Below are 19818 nucleotides of genomic sequence, written 5' to 3'. Positions count from 1 at the left end.
TGTACAAAGTATATTTAGAGTTTCACACCAGTCACAAGAGTCCACTTGATATTTTCATATTTGTTTTTGATTATAGGTTCTTAACAGTAATAATTAATCAGATTAACAAATATGCTGAACAGTTTGTAAGTTCACATGTTGGTACATTGAAACAATGATCACATGTGCACAGATGGGTACCAACCTAACACTGAGATTTCTATTTTTTGTTTGCAATGTTATTCCTACAAGTCACAGTTCAGAAACCTGATGGAGAAATGTATTACTCAAGGAAATAAATTCTTGGAACCCCTATTTTCCAAAATGTATTGTGTGTGTGTTTGCTTCTCCAGTAAAAACCTTCATGAGACTGTCAAAATAAATCAACTGTAATGTGTTTATTTCCACAGTACACATTCCTGCTTCCATAAGTTTTTTTTGTCGACACAATCCCAGCAATCACTTGATTTGAGAAAAGTGCACTGAAATGTATCAGTGGTGCAAAGAACAACCCAGCCAAGCAGTTAATCCTGCCTCATGCAAAAGAAGAAAAGTGTGTCTTCAGGTTTGCTAAATGCTGCTTGGTGGAACTTCCTGTGATGAAGATGTCATCCAAGTAGCTAATAAAACCTGGAACATTGTGAAGCAGCTGTTTGAGGAACCTCTAGAAAATTGCCAGGTCACTGGAGGCTCCAAAAACCAACTGCTTATCTTTGTATAAAGCATGTGGTGTGTTAATCACTGATATCATCTTTGAACATTTGTGTCATGGGAGCTGTAAGTATGCCTCAGTGAGATCAATTTTGCAGAAAAATTGCCCAGCCATGAGTTTTGCATATAGCTCCTCATGCTTTGGAATGGTGTAACTGTCCACACCAGCTCTAGCATTCACCATGATCTTGAAGTCTCTGCAAAGTCTGAGTCTACCAGATGATTTCCTGATCATAACCAGGCCAGTAACTCACTGACTCAATAATATAAGTTCTATCACACCCTATTCCTGCTGCCTGTCTAATTCATCCTTGACCTGGCCACAGAATGCAAGTGTAACAGCCTGAAGAGGAAAAAATTGAGGTCATGCCATAGATTTCAGCAAACTATCAGCTTTGAAACTCTTCACATTTCCCAATCCAGAAGAAAAAATGTTGGGGAATTCAGTGCAGAACACATGCAGTTGTTGATAAGGAACATAACATTCTCAGAGACCAGATTGACTGTGTCATTAATAAAAAATACAAAAGACATGACTGCATCCAAACCTAAGAGATTCTCAGTATCAGTAGTGTTTAAGACTAAGAAAGTTATGTCCTGGTCATGTTTTTGTAAATGGTTTCCATGGTAAACTTACTTTTCAATGAAATGCATTGCTTGCTGTAACTGACCAAACAATTGAACTAATTTAGTTACTGTTGGTTCCCCTAACTGTAAATATATTTGAAAGCTAATGAGATTTGGGGCAACACCTGTATCAGCTTGAAAGTTGACCACCCTGCCAGCCACAAACAGTAGCTTATTGAAGGAACCCCCTTGAGTTGATGGTGCAGAACATATAACATTAAGTGGAAATGTTGAGTCACAGACAGACAGTTGTGCCTGCCTATGACTCAACATCTCCACTATATGGTGAATAGCAATCTATCCTTTTCTCAATATTGTCATTACTCCATCCTGGATTTCCTATTGTTTGACATATAACATTAATGCCCATTTCATCTTGCGATCATGAGACAGGAATAGCCACTTGACAAACAGATGCAATGTGACCCTGCCATGAACATTTACTGCAATCTGCTCATTAGAATGGGCTGTTGTCTCTAGCATGCTTCTGAGAAAGGCCAGGCAGTACAGGTAAGGTTGTCATTAGCTGGAGTGGCATGCGAGCCACTGTTTACATGTGGCAGGATGTGCATACTGTTGCATTGTCACCACTGGGTGCCAAATCTGCCACAAGTCCAGGTTCACTGTTTACCACAGCAATGCTCATCAAGGAATCTAAGCAGCAGCCTGCCACTTGTGTGACTTCATAGGTCTATGCTAAATGCAACACCTCATTCAATGAGGGGCCATAAAACTGCAAAACCTGTAACTGAAACTCTTTATTGGGTGCTGCACACATGATCATGTCTCTCATCATGCCCTCTGCATAAGATTCTTTGGTGGTAGGCATAAGAAACTTGCATCGATGACTTAGCCCCTGGAATTCAGTCGACCAAGCTCAGTATGACTGACTCAGTTAATTGCGACACTGGTAAAACTTGAGGTGACCAAAAATCACATGATGATGTATTTTGTAATGAGCACTTAGTGAGGAACAAATTTTGTCAAAATTCAGTTTATCAGTTTCCATCAGAAGGGTCAAAATGTGCAACAACTGATAAGTTTCTTGCAGAAGCCATGATAAGTAAAGGGATCTAGTAGTATCATTTTCTTTTACCTTGAGAGCTGTAAAGTGCTGTTGCAGCTGCTTTTTGTACAAAAATGCAGTCTTCTGACTTTTCCTAATACAGCAGGAATGGCAAACGATTTAGCATTGGCTGCAGCAGTACTCTGACCAGGAGGCCTTTTGTATGCTATTGACTTTCCATGTGGTGAGCCATCAGCTATTGCATAACAGCAGCAAGAGAGGGTTACACCATGATGACTGGAAAGAAGAAAATGCCAGTGGCCATTCAACATATCAAGTCTTCAGTTCACTGAAAAGTTCACCAACCAAAAGCATCAGCCAAGTTCTGAAATTCACATACAGGTTGTCACAGCCTGAGTGATGGAACATATGCAAGTTCACTCTGCAGTCACCAGCTGTGTTGTGGCACATAACACTAACAAACACTCATTTTTCGGTTTGTTAATGTGATACAACACATGATGGCAACATGTACAATTACTTGAAACTGCCCAGAGGTGATTAAAAGTCAGTAGCATAACAACACAGTGTTGTGTACTGCATACAGAAGAGGAACAGTTCTGAGGTGATCAGCATGACAATGCATCCTTTCATAAAGCAGTATATGTGACACAATGGTTTATTGGCAATAACATTCCTGAAATGGACTGGCATGCCCAGTTTTAACTTGAATTCAGTGGAATACATTTGGGATGTGTTAGAATATCAATACTGCATTAGACCTCAACATCCTACATCATTACCTAATCTGGTTTTGGCTCTTGATGAAGAAAGGGCTGCTGCTCCTCCACATACGTATAGAAACCACGCTGAAAGTGTCCCCAGAAGAGTTCATGCTATCATAAAGATGAAGGGTAGGTACACCCAATGTTAATGTCCACTAATAGACATACTATTGACCAGATAGTGTATGAAGCTGTTGTACACTTTGTACATACTTCATTTTTTGTAAAGTACTGATAATCAATATTTGGTGGTGGACAGTTGGTAGTCATTGTTTTTAAGTCTTTTATGTTATTATGTGATCTGTTGTAGCTGCTTCAGTATTAATTTTTACATAGTGAAATATGATATACACCTTCAAAACAAAAATTCAAATTTCAGTTTATAAAAGAGTTGTAAGGTGAAAGAAATGGTGTTACCTGTGCTCTTTCGAAGATCTTTACATGACATTATTAATTATTGTGTACAGATAGGTGGGTTGTAAACAAATTTGTGATTAGGCTGTCAGTGAGAATAACTGGTAATTTTTTTTTTTTTTTTTTTTTTTTTTTTTTTGTAAGTTGATAATCGTTGGTATCCCACAAAAAAACAAAAGATTATGTGTAATAGATACTCTATTAATGAAAATTAATTGGTCCAAGCATTATATAAGATCTTGGCAACACATATTTAGAATTAGTTACAAATAATGAAAATGCATACAGCAGCACATGCTGTGTGAAAAAAGAAAAAGAAATCAGTTTTCATATCCATATATAAATCTGATTTGTTAACTTATAACCCAATTTTCTTAAATTTTATTTTTTCAGGGTCGTGATTTGTCAGTTGCATATGTCCTTGTCATAGTTACATATGTGACAATTGGGGTAGTTTTCTACATCTGCTTCCCACTAAAGAAGTCATGCATAGAAGATGTAAGTCAAAATATACTTGTAGGCTTAAATATTATTGTCATAAATTTAATGTAGATAAGAGATTTTGGAATTTCTAATTATTTACATGTCACTAAATCAATAATTAGTAATGATGTGCATTTCAACAGTAGTTTTTGTTAGTGAATTAAGATCTGTTAAAGGCCACGTAAGACTACAATTTTACATAAAAGTGTAAGGTGAATGTTTCTTAGATATTCCTATGAGTCAAGTAGATATTTGCTTCACCAACCTTAAAAGAATATTTCTCAATCAATTTAATGCAACTAAAACACCATCTGGGTAAAATTATTGGTCTTAAAAGAACTTATATTAAAGAATATAAATTAGTTTTCCTCTTTATTTTTCATCTTCTTCTTAGCTTCTAAGGGGCTTGAAGCTTCTGTGCTGATCTCCCATGCTGCCTCCAAATGCCTCTGTCTTGTGCTACTTCCTGCCAATTATTTATGCCCATCCTGTTGCATTTTTTTAAAAATTTCATTTAGCCATGTACTCCTGGATCTCCCACTTGGTCTCTTACCAAATGATTTCTACATGAATATTCTTGAAACCAGGTGGTCTTAGATTAGATTAGATTCAGTTTTAATTCCATAACCCCAAAAAATGAGATGATTCAGCCTTTGAAAACATTGAACACTCTGTTACAACTCAAGCTGGTGGAACAAGCATCACCTATCCCATCAAAGGCAGGGCTTCATGTGAAACCAATTATGTGATGTACATGCTAATCTGCAACCACTGTGCTTCATTCTGTCTGGGCATGACAACCAGCAAGCTGTATGTCCACATGAATAGCTTCTGTCTGTCAAACTGTGACCAAGTAACAACTGGAGCATCCAGTTGCTGAGCATGCTGCCCATCACACTGTTCTTCATTTTAATGACTGCTTCACAATTTGCACCAGCTGGATCCTTCCTGCCAACACTAACTTTTCTGAATTGCACAGGTGGGAACTCTTTGAACTCCCCCTACAATTTATCCTACATTTCCGTGACCCTCCTGGCCTCATACTTGTTAGTCATTGTCCTTCATACACCATATCTTCCCTGTTCCCACTCCACAGCCTTCTATTCCACAAGTGCACCAGTCTTTTTACTTCTCTCCTTTTCCACTCTCCCATCCACCAGCTAGCCTCCTCACTACACCTAGCTGCACTACCCTCTTTCCACCTCATCCGTGTCTGCTCCCTCAAATAGCACTTTACAATCCCCCACCAGTATCCTACTCTCGCTCCCCCTCCCTGCCCTATCCTCCTCCTTATGTCCATCACCCAGATTGCTACTCCCATCATGCACAGCTGCTCCCAGTCTGGCTCAGTAGCCAGGAACATTGGTCATGTGTGTGTGTGAGCAGCATTTGTGTGAATGTGTGTGTGTGTGTGTTGTCTAATTCAGAAGAAGACCTTCTGGGTGAAAGCTTAGTAGTCTTTTTGTTGTTCCTGTCTGCAACTCAACACCTCAAATATATTGTAGTAGCAATCTATGCTTTTCATAATATTGTCATTATTCCATCCTGGATTTTCCATCATTTAAATTTAATGTTAGCAATTCAACTGTATGAATCTACCAATGTATGTGGCCTAGCTCAGCTTGCTTTTTTTATTTGTTTCATTAATGAATGAAACATAATAGAACATTATATCTGTTGCAAGGAAATTCCTTAAATGATCAGAGTCAAAGGCTTTTTAAAGTAATAAATGGATACATGGAGACAATGAGTTTGTCTTGGAAGAATTGCATTGGCATATGCACAGATGATGCCCCATCAGTGACAGATTCTGTAAAAGATTCATGACACTGGTGAAGCAACAAAAACAAAAACTTAATTATTATGCACCGCTTTCTACATAGGAAAGTGCTTGTAGCAAAACGTATTGGGAACGATTGGAAACCAGGTTTGGGCACGACTGGTAAAATGATAAATTAAAGTAAGAGCAGACCTCTCAGGTCAAGACCATTCACTCATATATGTGACGAGCTAGGAACACAGCACTGTAACCTCCTTCTTTATACAAAAGTCTGCTGACTATCTAGAGGGAGAATATTTAGCCATGTGTATAAATTTAAGAATTAATGATTCAATTGTCTGAGCAACAAAACAAAACTATGTTTGTGGCTGCATTATAAGATGAGCTCTCCTGCATAAAGCTAGCTTTCCTTCCTGATTTATCTGAAATATTCAAAAAGACAAATGCTAGTCCATAAGGTAAGGGTGCAAATATCCTCATAATCACAAACAAAATTTCAACCTTAGAAGATAATGATCAACGTATGGTTGAGAAAAACAAATAATCCAATTTTTAAATGTTTCCGTAGACAGCTAAATGAAAAGTTAGTAACAAAATGTGGCTACTGATTTATGACCACTAAGTGCAATTGACAGACAGACTTCAAGGATATTTCTCAACACTAACTATAAACCAGTGGGACTGGATTACAAATACTTCACTCTTACCAGCAGTTGTAAGCTTCAGCCTGTTGAAGAGGATGAAATTTCCAACCTGAAAAACAACTGCACTTTAGAATTTAAGTACCAAAAATTCTATTTATGCAACTTCTAGATTTTTGTTCAGCAAGATTACCCTGCATAAGTAAAAAAAAAGAAAAAAAGTGCACAATTCACTTTGCTGCAGTTGTCTACAACACAGTCATGGAAAAGTGTATTTCCTATGACTGATATACAAACAGTCAAATGTGAAATATCGAGAAAGTTAGATAAGGAAATGCTTGTGAATTTCTCCTCCATCCAAGTTAATAGAAGACAGATCTGTAATGCACATCAAGCCCTCATACATCATTGAATTCATAACAGCACTGAAAAGTTTTATATCAGTGAAAGGTGTTGAATTTATGAAACTTCCTGGCAGATTAAAACTGTGTGCCCGGCCGAGACTCGAACTCAGGACCTTTGCCTTTTGTGGGCAAGTGCTCTACCAACTGAGCTACCAAAGCACGACTCACACCCGGTACTCACAGCTTACTTCTGCCAGTACCTCGTCTCCTACCTTCCAAACTTTACAGAAGCTCTCCTGCGAACCTTGCAGAACTAGCACTCCTGAAAGAAAGGATATTGCGGAGACATGGCTTAGCCACAGCCTGGGGGATGTTTCCAGAATGAGATTTTCACTCTGCAGCGGAGTGTGCGCTGATATGAAACTTCCTGGCAGATTAAAACTATGTGCCCAACCGAGACTCGAACTCGGGGCCTTTGCCTTTCGCGGGCAAGTGCTCTACCAACTGAACTACCGAAGCACGACTCATGCCCAGTACTCACAGCTTTACTTTTGCCAGTACCTCGTCTCCTACCTTTCAAACTTTACAGAAGCTCTCCTGCGAACCTTGCAGGAGAGCTGTGAGTACCGGGTGTGAGTCGTGCTTCGGTAGCTCGGTTGGTAGAGCACTTGCCCACGAAAGGCAAAGGTCCCAGTCTCGGTCAGGCACACAGTTTTAATCTGCCAGGAAGTTTCATATCAGCGCACACTCCACTGCAGAGTGAAAATCTCATTCTGGAAACATCCCCCAGGCTGTGGCTAAGCCATGTCTCCGCAATATCCTTTCTTTCAGGAGTGCTAGTTCTGCAAGGTTCGCAGGAGAGCTTCTGTAAAGTTTGGAAGGTAGGAGATGAGGTACTGGCAGAAGTAAAGCTGTGAGTACTGGGCGTGAGTCGTGCTTCGGTAGCTCAGTTGGTAGAGCACTTGCCCGTGAAAGGCAAAGGTCCCGATTTCGAGTCTCGGTCGGGCACACAGTTTTAATCTGCCAGGAAGTTTCATATCAGTGCACACTCCACTGCAGAGTGAAAATCTCATTCTGGAAACAACCCTCAGGCTGTGGCTAAGCCATGTCTCCGCAATATCCTTTCTTTCAGGAGTGCTAGTTCTGCAAGGTTCGCAGGAGAGCTTCTGTAAAGTTTGGAAGGTAGGAGACGAGGTACTGGCAGAAGTAAAGCTGTGTGTACCGGGTGTGAGTCGTGCTTCGGTAGCTCAATTGGTAGAGCACTTGCCCGCGAAAGGCAAAGGTCCCGAGTTCGAGTCTCGGTCGGGCACACAGTTTTAATCTGCCAGGAAGTTTCATATCAGCGCACACTCCGCTGCAGAGTGAAAATCTCATTCTGTGTTGAATTTATAATTGTACTATACTTAGAAATGAAATGTAAAAGTTAAAATTTCTTTAAAAGATCATTTGTTACAGTAGAATGTATTTATTAATGTTAGAGAAAGGGCATCTCATGATACTGTGTATATTACAAGGGCGTAAACATGAGGAAAAAGTTTGAAAGCTTTGCTGCAGAGTAATACTAGAAGAGAATGGCTAGATGTCAAGGAGAACAACTAACTAATATTGAAGGACCATTGTGAAATAGGGGCTACTGTTTATGTTACTTTTTGTGGTTATTCTGAAACAAACTATCTAATAAATATTGTAAAAACCTCTGCTTTTAAAATGAAAAGGAAAGTGATGGAGTTAACAACTTAATAAAAATAAGTAACTCTACCTATTACATCACATAGGCCCTACATGATATTAGCTGCCTTTTTCCATAACAAGTATACGTTTTATTTTTATAAAAGTTACTTTACGTATGGTACATGAATTTCCCTAAAGAGATGTGCAGTATGGTTACAATTAAATTTTCACTACTCAAGAAGGCACTCATGAATTGATTGTAGAACAACAAAACTTTGTGGAAACATTTGTAAGGACATGCAGAAGACAAGCAATGAATGAATCATTGAAATAAACACATTTTAATTTCCACATGAGGGTGTAACATTTGTTAATTGCATACCATGTTTACATTCCAGGCTACAAATGTTGCTCAATTTGCAGACCATCTGCATCAATGATTGCCTGGAACTGCACTAAAAATTACAGTTCACAATTGTTTGCAGCACTTGCTGAATGGTGTACCATGGGATCTTCAGCTGTCATGACACAGCTTGTGCATTGCTTGAAGATCACATATTCCATCCAACATTCTCAGCCATTGCAGCAGTACCTATTTCAAAAATTTGTGGTGCAATTGGCCACTGACCTCTCTCTGATACAATCCCCAAATTGCCAGTTCATTTGAACTTCTGAATCATGTTCTTCAACTCCAGTGTGGAAAGAGGACCTTTCCATATTTCTTTAATGTGTTGATATGCATAAAGAGTAGCAGTTCTGTTGATTTTGTTTTGATAAAACAGATTTATGAGTAAGGCACACATTGTTCAGAACCACGTTGACTGTCTGCAATGTCAATGCACACTAATGCTTGTGTTTCAGTCCTATGGCATCAAACCAGCACTGGTGCCAGTGGCAAGTCATGACACTGACACTACTAACAATACAAATCCTGCAGTAGACAGTCTGAACATCATTACAATAAAGTTGAATACATATACAGTAAATATTTTTCTGTATACACTGGCTCAAGTAGCCAAAATTCATTTGTGACCCCCTATATAACCGATTTGTTCAGTTACACACTGTTTTACAGCCTTTAACAGCCTGTTTTGAATATCATCAAGAAACTACAAAGGCTGACTGAACATTTTGAGGATGTTATACTCTTTAGTTAGTTTTCAGAATTCGTAGAATTTATCAGTAATCTGTTTCTGTTTTATTAATTCTGATTGTCAATTTATTCAGAGAATTTTACCATGATTTCATGGATGTCCTTCAAATGCTCTAAACTTCATCTCATCATCATCTCTTCAACCATGTCATTATCCACACAAATGTTTCCTCTCAGGTCTTTATTCAGTTTTGTAAACACGTAACAAATACTTTGTGTAAGATAGCCCTGTACTTCTCTGTCATGATCTGCACGTGGGCAGTATTATTCTGCAGTAGGCTGATTTCTCAAATAATTATTTCTTAACATTCAGTAACCTAAAGATGAATTTCTATCACAGATAGTCATCAGCAGGATGTGTCATTAGTTTTGACCATGCATCTAGGATTTCAGCTGTTCCAAGTGGTGCTGAAGCAAATTTGTGACTGACTTCTGAGATCAAAAGCATGCTTATTTATTCATGGAGGCACCAAAAACACTTGAATCAAAGCTCTTCTTTTGTCTCTAATGCATGTAAATGATATACGACATAGCTGATGTTGGAAATACCAGTTCTCGTACAGTAAAACTTCATTAAGATGCTCCCCTCTAAACCATTTTCCCAGTTAAAGTGCTTCTAGACTCCAGCCCTACAAACACTTACATGTGAGGCTATTTAAAGCATCTTCTGTGTAAAACACTCCTCTCCTGCACAAGGCATGCTGCCTGTCTGTCGGAAGTCTTTCTTTGCAACACTGAGCTAGGCTCATGAAAGCTTCTCTGCAAGTAATGAGTAAGTTATCAGATAGAACAATGAAAATGATTTACTCTTGTTAAGAACTGGACATGAGCTACATTTCTTCTTCCAGTTAGTGACCACCAAAACACAATCCTCACAGGTAATATCACCTGAGGTTTCCTCCCCAATTGTGACAATGTACATGGATGGTGAACAACATTTTCATTTTCTTACAGTAAAGTGTGTTGAGTTCCACACTATGGCTGTGCAAAATAAGAAGTATAAATTTTCAGGTGCTGATAAATTGCAAATGATTTGGAAGTGTGGAGACTAGATGCTTTCCCTAGAAAAAAACCTTAGACAGTTTCTTGGTATGCCACCTTCAATGTTGAAAAGTTTTGTTAGCAAACAGAAGGATATTCAACAAATTGCCTGTGAAAAGATAATGAAGGGGGTATATTGAACTGCAAAATACTTTAATTCAATGAATACATCACTTGTAAGTGGACCCATAGGCTAAGCAAACAACTGGAAGGAAGATTAATGTAGAAAATATTATTGTGGCACCAGGTTGGCTCAGTAAGTTTTCGAGATGTATTGGAAATAGTTACTGAAAACTCTGTCTTGAAGCTAAATCCATGAATGGGGATGATGTTAGTGCCTGGAAAAATTTTGTCTTAGCAGGCTTCATAGGACAATGTGAAAAGTCCAGCATGTAATGAAGATGAATTTGGAATGCTTTCTAAACTCATCCCTGACAAGTCTCACACTGTACAAAATGAAACTAGCCATTGTTGGAAGCTCAGCATAAACATGGTGCTAATAGTTGCCTACACCAATGTTGGTGGGACAGAGAAGTTGAACTTGCTTGTCATGTGTAAAGCTAGAAATTTTTGCTGCTTTGAAAACATACATAATCTGTTGTGCAAGTAAATATATCAGCAATGAGCATGGAAGACAGACAAACATTTTGTTACATGAATAAAATCACTTGATCACAAATTTATTGAACAAATCCACAAGGTGGCGTTTCTTATAGACAAATCTCCAGCTCTCCTGAAACATTTTTTAGTGCAACACATTGAATTTGATTTTCTTCTTCCCAGTACCACAAAAAATATTTAGCCTTTGGATCAAGCAATTGCAAAAGGGACAAAATAATTTTGTTGCAAAAACTGAGAATTCACTGGATCTCCTGGCAGTCTCATTCAATTTTTGGGGAAATATTTTTTCTAGTGTCTACTACTGATTTGATAAAAGTTTTTTTTATAGAAACTTGATAGGACAAATGTTAATATTAATAACCACCATGATGCAAACTAGCACGCAGTCTACGAAAAACTTGGTGATGTCAAGTTTCAAGACCTTGTTTTGTCATTGGTGAGATAATAGAAGATAACAGTGTTGAAAAAGAAGCAGATATGTCACAAGAATAGAAGCATGTTCCTTTAAACCATCAAGTCTAGGTCAAACGTATATCCTTGCAAGTAACATTGAATTCCCTTGTGATCTTAACTGTGGCTTTAATCAATGGAAATCTCTGTGCTTGAACGCCAATGTACCCTAAAGCAACAGATATTTCATCACTTTTAAAAAATATATATATATGTAGTTTATTCATCTATCTTTAAGTATTTTCATGTAATCAATATCATCATGAATAATTAAAAACAACATTTTACAGTGGGGACTGACGTCTTAAAAATGTGGTTGCATGATATATTGTACTAAATACTATTTTCTAATATATATATGATCAAACAACAAATGCAAATATGTGAAAAGAACACTATACAATAATAAACACATAATTTATTGAATGAAGGGACTTTTTAAATTATCTGGTGGTGTAAAACCCTTTTTTCTCAGACATTTTTGTGTTTTACTTTTAAGAGGCCTTTAGTGAGAGATGATGCGCCTGTGTCAGTAGTGAATTAAATAGAAGAAGGCCATCATGGTGAGATAGCAATAGTTAATGATATCCTATTGACTATCATGTTTACATGTATTTCAAGTGACATTGTCTGGTAGATTTATTACATAGACAATAAAAGTTGTGTGACCATAGAGTATCTAGAATCTGGTCTGAGAATTTTTCACTAGCATATCTAAAATAATGTAATCAGTTATTAATATTCTATTCATCTCATATTTAAGTAATGATAATGTCATATTTTCCAAATACTCCACAAAGTCTTTAAAGACTGTGTTGAGCAGACACTACATAAACATTACGAAATTTCCTGGCAGATTAAAACTGTGTGCGGACCGAGACTCAAACTCGGGACCTTTGCCTTTCGTGGGCAAGTGCTCTACCAACCTTTTTTTTCCCCATTGTATCTGCTCAGGGTGGACGTCGCAAGACATCTGTTTCAATTCATCATTGATCCATTAACTCAGTTTTTTTATTACAGATAGCAGCAAACCCAACTGAGTTACCCAAACTTGACTCATGCCCCATCCTCACAGCTTTTGCCAGTATCTCGTCTCCTACCTTCCAAACTTTACAGAAGCTCTCCTGCAAACCTTGCAGAACTAGTACTCCGCTGCAGAGTGAAAATCTCATTCTGGCCACATAAACATTATGGTTGCTGCATAGTCAGGGAACTAGACAGCTGCGGCTTCAAATTTTTGTTCTAGAGTGAAATGTTCAACATCTATTCCTTTGACTTTAAGGGGCATATTTTCTTTAATTAATGTAGGTACACCATCACATTTCACCATCTGGGAACTATGGTAACCAGTTAAGGTGGTACAGCCAGCTGGAGTGTAGAAGTTGCATTCCTCCTTATTACGCCAGTGTTTAGTCAGTGCTCATTTCACACTACACTTTTTCGAAGAATATTCCCTATTCAGGGAGGTTATTTGTTAGAAATTGTATATTCAGGTGGATTAAGTTCAGGGATTCATTATTCAGTTATGATGAACCTGACTTTGGCTTTCCTTGCTTGACACAATTCCTGTACGATACACCACAAATAGCTTTATTTGCTGTATAAAAAAATAATACTGTGATTTCTGCTATTGCTTGGATTATGTCTCAGCTTGAAAGCCTTATCCAAAATGAATTGATCTCATCTTATTTTGTCAGAGCAAGACTTGGACATCAATTTGTAGTGTTTTACTGCATAATCTAAAGAAGACTCATAAATATACTGGTCATACCATTTTAATGTAATTATTCATGAATTTAACTCTTAAATCTTGTTTTCTATTTCACTAAGCACTTTATTTACCATTAGTCATTTTCCAGGACAGTTAGATGCAAAGTGAAATTTGTGAATAATGTTATTTATGTCCTCTATACTAACTTAAATAACACTGCATTTATCACTGTATGCAAAAAAGCATCTTCCTCTGCAAGTCCCATTTCAATAACTTCTGGTAGAACTGTAAAATTTGAATGATAAATTCCATTTATCTAAATCTAAGTTAAAAGGATTTCTTGTGGCACACTTCATTATTCTGCACAGTAGTTCCTTTCAGATTATTGGATTTCTTTAGTATATGTCTAATTTATGCATATATGGTTTTTTAAAAATTTATAAATATTTTCTGAATACTTTATAACCAAGCAGATTTTGCTTGTGTGATTGCATACAGTCTGAGGGGGAAAATAGAAAAAACTGAATAAAAAATTCTGCTTTGTTTTACAGAACCTGTTGAATAATTTTGAAAACTGGGACCTCATGACAGCAGTAGCAAGACTATTTCTGTTTTTCCAGCTTGTGACAGTATATCCACTCATTACATACATGCTGAGAGCACAGATCTTCACAGCACTAGTGGAAAATGAGTATCCTGGTTTCTTCCATGTGCTCTCCTTGAATACATTAATTATTACTATTTGTGTATTTTTTGCAATATTTTTGCCAAAAATTGGTGCAATTATAAGGTAATAATTTTAATAAGCAGTATATTAAGTTTTAGGTTTGTCGAAGAACAGTAAAAACCTATATTTCTTTTGACTTTCTCTTTCAAAAATTTTGATTTCATTAGCCAAATTTTGACATATTTAATTGATAACATTTGCTCAACAATTATGTGTCTCTTTGATTTTCATATGCCTTCTATGTTAACATAATGAGATCTCCTTCATTATCATTATAATTTGTGCTCCACTGATATTTCAGACTTTTGTTTCGACTATTTGTTCCCAATCTACATCTATATCTATTCTCTGTGGTCAGAATCAGAGTTTTTATTGTCCGATAACAAACAGAGTTAAATCACAAGATTTAATGTGCAGGGGACTCATCAATGCTGCTATTACAATTTACATGTATTACAGAAACAATAATTATTAATTTATAATTTACAGAGGCTGTGCGTAGCCTAACACAGTATTACTGTAAAAAGAGAGAATAATTATTACAGTCATTTATTAGACACAAAACTTCTAAGCTTAATTAACCAATCATTCCAGCCACTTGCCCAGATTGTCGTATTATCATTAAGAAATTCTTCTAAGGAATAATAACATTTATGTACTGACAATTGTCATAGTTTCTGCTTTAGTTGCCCCATCTCCATGCTGAGGACTTGTTTCTTTTTTAGAATGTTGTATATTTTCATGCCCATGCATTCTGCGGTTTGTGTGAACAGCTTTAAACTATGAGTGGGAAGTATGAAATTCTCATTTTTCCTAGTACTGTATTGGTGTTTATATTTATTGGTTCAAATGGCTCTGAGCACTATGGGACTCAACTACTGTGGTCATAAGTCCCCTAGAACTTAGAACTACTTAAACCTAACTAACCTAAGGACATCACACACAGCCATGCCCGAGGCAGGATTCGAACCTGCGACCGTAGCGGTCGTGCGGTTCCAGACTGTAGCGCCGTTAACCACTCGGCCACTCCGGCCGGCTTATATTTATTGTCTATGAATAACTTGGGGGTTTCTGTATTCAAAAATAATCAGTTCTAAATGTACAAACATGGAGCACATAAAATTTTGACACAATGCAGTCAGACTACAGGGACTGCTGCAATTCCATAGAAGTTGTATATTTTTGCACCTTTCTTGCATTGCTCCGCACCAAAAGATAATGAAGAAAAGCAAAACCTTTTAACTGATGTTTTTATTATCATCCTACATATCAATATTTGTTTAAAGTTTTTTGAAAGACATCACATACACTCCTGGAAATTGAAATAAGAACACGGTGAATTCATTGTCCCAGGAAGGGGAAACTTTATTGACACATTCCTAGGGTCAGATACATCACATGATCACACTGACAGAACCACAGGCACATAGACACAGGCAACAGAGCATGCACAATGTCATCACTAGTACAGTGTATATCCACCTTTCGCAGCAATGCAGGCTGCTATTCTCCAATGGAGATGATCGTAGAGATGCTGGATGTAGTCCTGTGGAACGGCTTGCCATGCCATTTCCACCTGGCGCCTCAGTTGGACCAGCGTTCGTGCTGGACGTGCAGACCGCGTGAGACGACGCTTCATCCAGTCCCAAACATGCTCAATGGGGGACAGATCCGGAGATCTTGCTGGCCAGGGTAGTTGAATTACACCTTCTAGAGCACGTTGGGTGGCACGGGATACATGCGGACGTGCATTGTCCTGTTGGAACAGCAAGTTCCCTTGCCGGTCTAGGAATGGTAGAACGATGGGTTCGATGACGGTTTGGATGTACCGTGCACTATTCAGTGTCCCCTCGACGATCACCAGTGGTGTACGGCCAGTGTAGGAGATCGCTCCCCACACCATGATGCCGGGTGTTGGCCCTGTGTGCCTCGGTCGTATGCAGTCCTGATTGTGGCGCTCACCTGCACGGCGCCAAACACGCATACGACCATCATTGGCACCAAGGCAAAAGCGACTCTCATCGCTGAAGACGACACGTCTCCATTCGTCCCTCCATTCACGCCTGTCGCGACACCACTGGAGGCGGGCTGCACGATGTTGGGGCGTGAGCGGAAGACGGCCTAACGGTGTGCGGGACCGTAGCCCAGCTTCATGGAGACGGTTGCGAATGGTCCTCGCCGATACCCCAGGAGCAACAGTGTCCCTAATTTGCTGGGAAGTGGCGGTGCGGTCCCCTACGGCACTGCGTAGGATCCTACGGTCTTGGCGTGCATCCGTGCGTCGCTGCGGTCCGGTCCCAGGTCGACGGGCACGTGCACCTTCCGCCGACCACTGGCGACAACATCGATGTACTGTGGAGACCTCACGCCCCACGTGTTGAGCAATTCGGCGGTACGTCCACCCGGCCTCCCTCATGCCCACTATACGCCCTCGCTCAAAGTCTGTCAACTGCACATACGGTTCACGTCCACGCTGTCGCGGCATGCTACCAGTGTTAAAGACTGCGATGGAGCTCCGTATGCCACGGCAAACTGGCTGACACTGACGGCGGCGGTGCACAAATGCTGCGCAGCTACCGCCATTCGACGGCCAACACCGCGGTTCCTGGTGTGTCCGCTGTGCCGTGCGTGTGATCATTGCTTGTACAGCCCTCTCGCAGTGTCCGGAGCCAGTATGGTGGGTCTGACACACCGGTGTCAATGTGTTCTTTTTTCCATTTCCAGGAGTGTATTTACAAAATCATTTTATTTTGAAAATAAGAAGATTCAGAAGTAGAAAAAACTTTGTAATTGCAATAAATCAGAAATTATTATAAAATAACTGTACAAAACTATTTCATTGAATTTATACAACTCTTTTCATTGAGGAAAATTTTACTTTGTGGGATATTGCTTGTAACAGTCAGGTAGACACAATCCTGCATTACATTCTTCACACCACCATCTGATCTCCCTTCTCACTCGTTTGCCAGTACTGCATTCTCCCTTCTCAGAGCAAACAGTGCAGTATCTTGAAGCATACTTCTTGCTTGTTGTCAATGGGACATGAGTGAGGAAATGCCTTAGGGTTAGCCTGTTTCCTGCTGAACCCTGCTTTTCTTCATTGAAAGCTTCACCTGATTTCTCAAGTATTTGTTTCCAAGGTTTCCCATAAAAGTAAACAAGCTGGTTCGTTTGTGAGAGACAGGCCAAGGTTTCTTGTACAGAATATAAGAATTGACCACATACATCATAAATACATGAAAAATAACTTTTTCCACCATTTCATTGTTCATCATTGAAAATAATAGTAGGTAACTAGTTGATCCCCATGATCAACACCAGTTTTATTTTTATTATAATCAAGTATGAGATCAGGCTTCAGTTTTTCTACCATTCCAGCTTGGATTTTGTCTTTGTAACACTACTTGTCATTCTATGTTTGGTAGAAATGGCAAACACATCCCTAGCATCTTTCTAGTGAAGTGCTAGTATGGATGTTTTTCTCTTGAATACTATTTCATCTCTTCTTAGCTTATTCTGTTTGAATTCCTGTGGTAGGCCTCTTCTGTTTCTCATTACTGTGCCAACAGCAGATGTGCCATCATCAAACAATCTTTCAAAGAATTTTACAGAAGTATAAAACTGATCCATGTACAGTGTATGACCCTTACATAGATAACTTTTGCACAAACGTAGCACCACTGAATCTGCACTGCACCAGTGTACACTTCACAGTTCAAAACCTATCCTGTTGCTGAATGACTTAGAATCAAAAATATTATACCATACCTGCTCGGTTTGTAGTTGATATATACTCGAAATCGAATTCTCCCTCTGAATGGACATAAACCTTCATCAACTGTGATGTTCTCGCTAGTATAATAACTGTTCTTTTTTTTTTTTTAGTACAAAGTTATCAAAAAAAGGTCAGATTTGGTGTATAGGATCATGGTTTGGCTGACCCCTTCATATGTAATTATCATTGTTATTCACATGAATTTGGAAATTCTAACTGCAGCATAACAGTTTGTTTCTATCATCACCAACATCATCATCATTTAAGACTGATTATGCCTTTCAGCATTCAGTCTGGAGCATAGCCCCCTTATAAAATTCCTCCATGATCCCCTATTCAGTGCTAACATTGGTGCCTCTTCTGATGTTAAACCTATTACTTCAAAATCATTCTTAACCGAATCCAGGTACCTTCTCCTTGGTCTGCCCTGACTCCTCCTACCCTCTACTGCTGAACCCATGAGTCTCTTGGGTAACCTTGCTTCTCCCATGCGTGTAACATGACCCCACCATCTAAGCCTGTTCGCTCTGACTGCTACATCTATAAAGTTCATTCCCAGCTTTTCTTTGATTTTCTCATTGTGGACACCCTCCTGCCATTGTTCCCATCTACTAGTACCTGCAATCATCCTAGCTACTTTCATATCCGTAACCTCAACCTTGTTGATAAGGTAACCTGAATCCACCCAGCTTTCACTCCCATACAACAAAGTTGGTCGAAAGTTTGAACGGTGCACAGACAGCTTAGTCTTGGTACTGACTTCCTTTTTGCAGAAGAGGGTAGATCGTAGCTGAGCACTCACTGCATTAGCTTTGCTACACCTCGCTTCCAGTTCTTTCACTATGTTGCCATCCTGTGAGAATATGCATCCTAAGTACCTGAAACTGTCCACCTGTTCAAACTTTGTTCCTCCTATTTGGCACTCAATCCGTTTATGTTTCTTTCCCACTGACATTACTTTTGTTTTGGAGATGCTAATCTTCATACCATAGTCCTTACATTTCCGATCTAGCTCTGAAAAATTACTTTGCAAACTTTCAATCGAATCTGCCATCACAACTAAGTCATCTGCATATGCAAGACTACTTATTTTGTGTTCACATATCTTAATCTCACCCAGCCAGTCTATTGTTTTCAACATATGATCCATTAATAATATGAACAACAGTGGAGACAGGTTGCAGCCTTGTCTTACCCCTGAAACTACTCTGAACCATGAACTCAACTTACCGTCAACTCTAACTGCTGCCTGACTGTCCATGTAAAGACCTTTAATTGCTTGAAAAAGTTTGCCTCCTATTCCATAATCTCATAGAACAGACAATAACTTCCTCCTAGGAACCCGGTCATATGCCTTTTCTAAATCTATAAAGCATAGATACAATTCCCTGTTCCACTCATACCACTTCTCCATTATTTGCCGCAAGCTAAAGATCTGGTCCTTACAACCTCTAAGAGGCCTAAACCCACACTGATTTTCATCCAATTGGTCCTCAACTAATACTCGCACTTTCCTTTCAACAATACCTGAGAAGATTTTACCCACAACGCTGATTAAAGAGATACCTCTGTGGTTGTTACAATCTTTTCTGTTTCCATGTTTAAAGATTGGTGTGATTACTGCTTTTGTCCACTCTGATGGAACCTGTCCCAACTCCCAGGCCATTTCAATTATCCTGTGTAGCCATTTAAGACCTGACATTCCACTGTATTTGATGAGTTCCGACTTAATTTCATCCACCCCAGCTGCTTTATTGCACTGCAATCTATTGACCATTTTCTCCACTTCCTCAAATGTGATCCTATTTCCATCATCATTACTATCCCATTCTACCTCGAAATCTGAAACATTACTGCTCGTATTTTCACCTACATTGAGCAACTCTTCAAAATATT

At 38.8% G+C, this 19818-nt stretch overlaps 1 protein-coding gene across 2 annotated transcripts in view; it reads left to right on the top strand.

The window, feature by feature from the left end:
• LOC126184966 (sodium-coupled neutral amino acid transporter 9-like) overlaps window positions 1-19818 on the top strand; it is a 347307-nt gene that overhangs the window by 309801 nt on the left and 17688 nt on the right. For both annotated transcript variants that reach the window (XM_049927662.1, XM_049927663.1), the window contains exons 10-11: window positions 3916-4020; window positions 13969-14207. In XM_049927662.1, the coding sequence (XP_049783619.1) occupies window positions 3916-4020; window positions 13969-14207 (344 nt within the window). The remainder of the gene's footprint in view (window positions 1-3915; window positions 4021-13968; window positions 14208-19818) is intronic.

This window comes from Schistocerca cancellata, chromosome 4 (assembly GCF_023864275.1).
Source record: "Schistocerca cancellata isolate TAMUIC-IGC-003103 chromosome 4, iqSchCanc2.1, whole genome shotgun sequence".
Lineage (NCBI taxonomy): Eukaryota > Metazoa > Arthropoda > Insecta > Orthoptera > Acrididae > Schistocerca > Schistocerca cancellata.
Note: the sequence above shows the minus strand (reverse complement) of the source record. Positions and strands in the feature narration are given on the sequence as shown.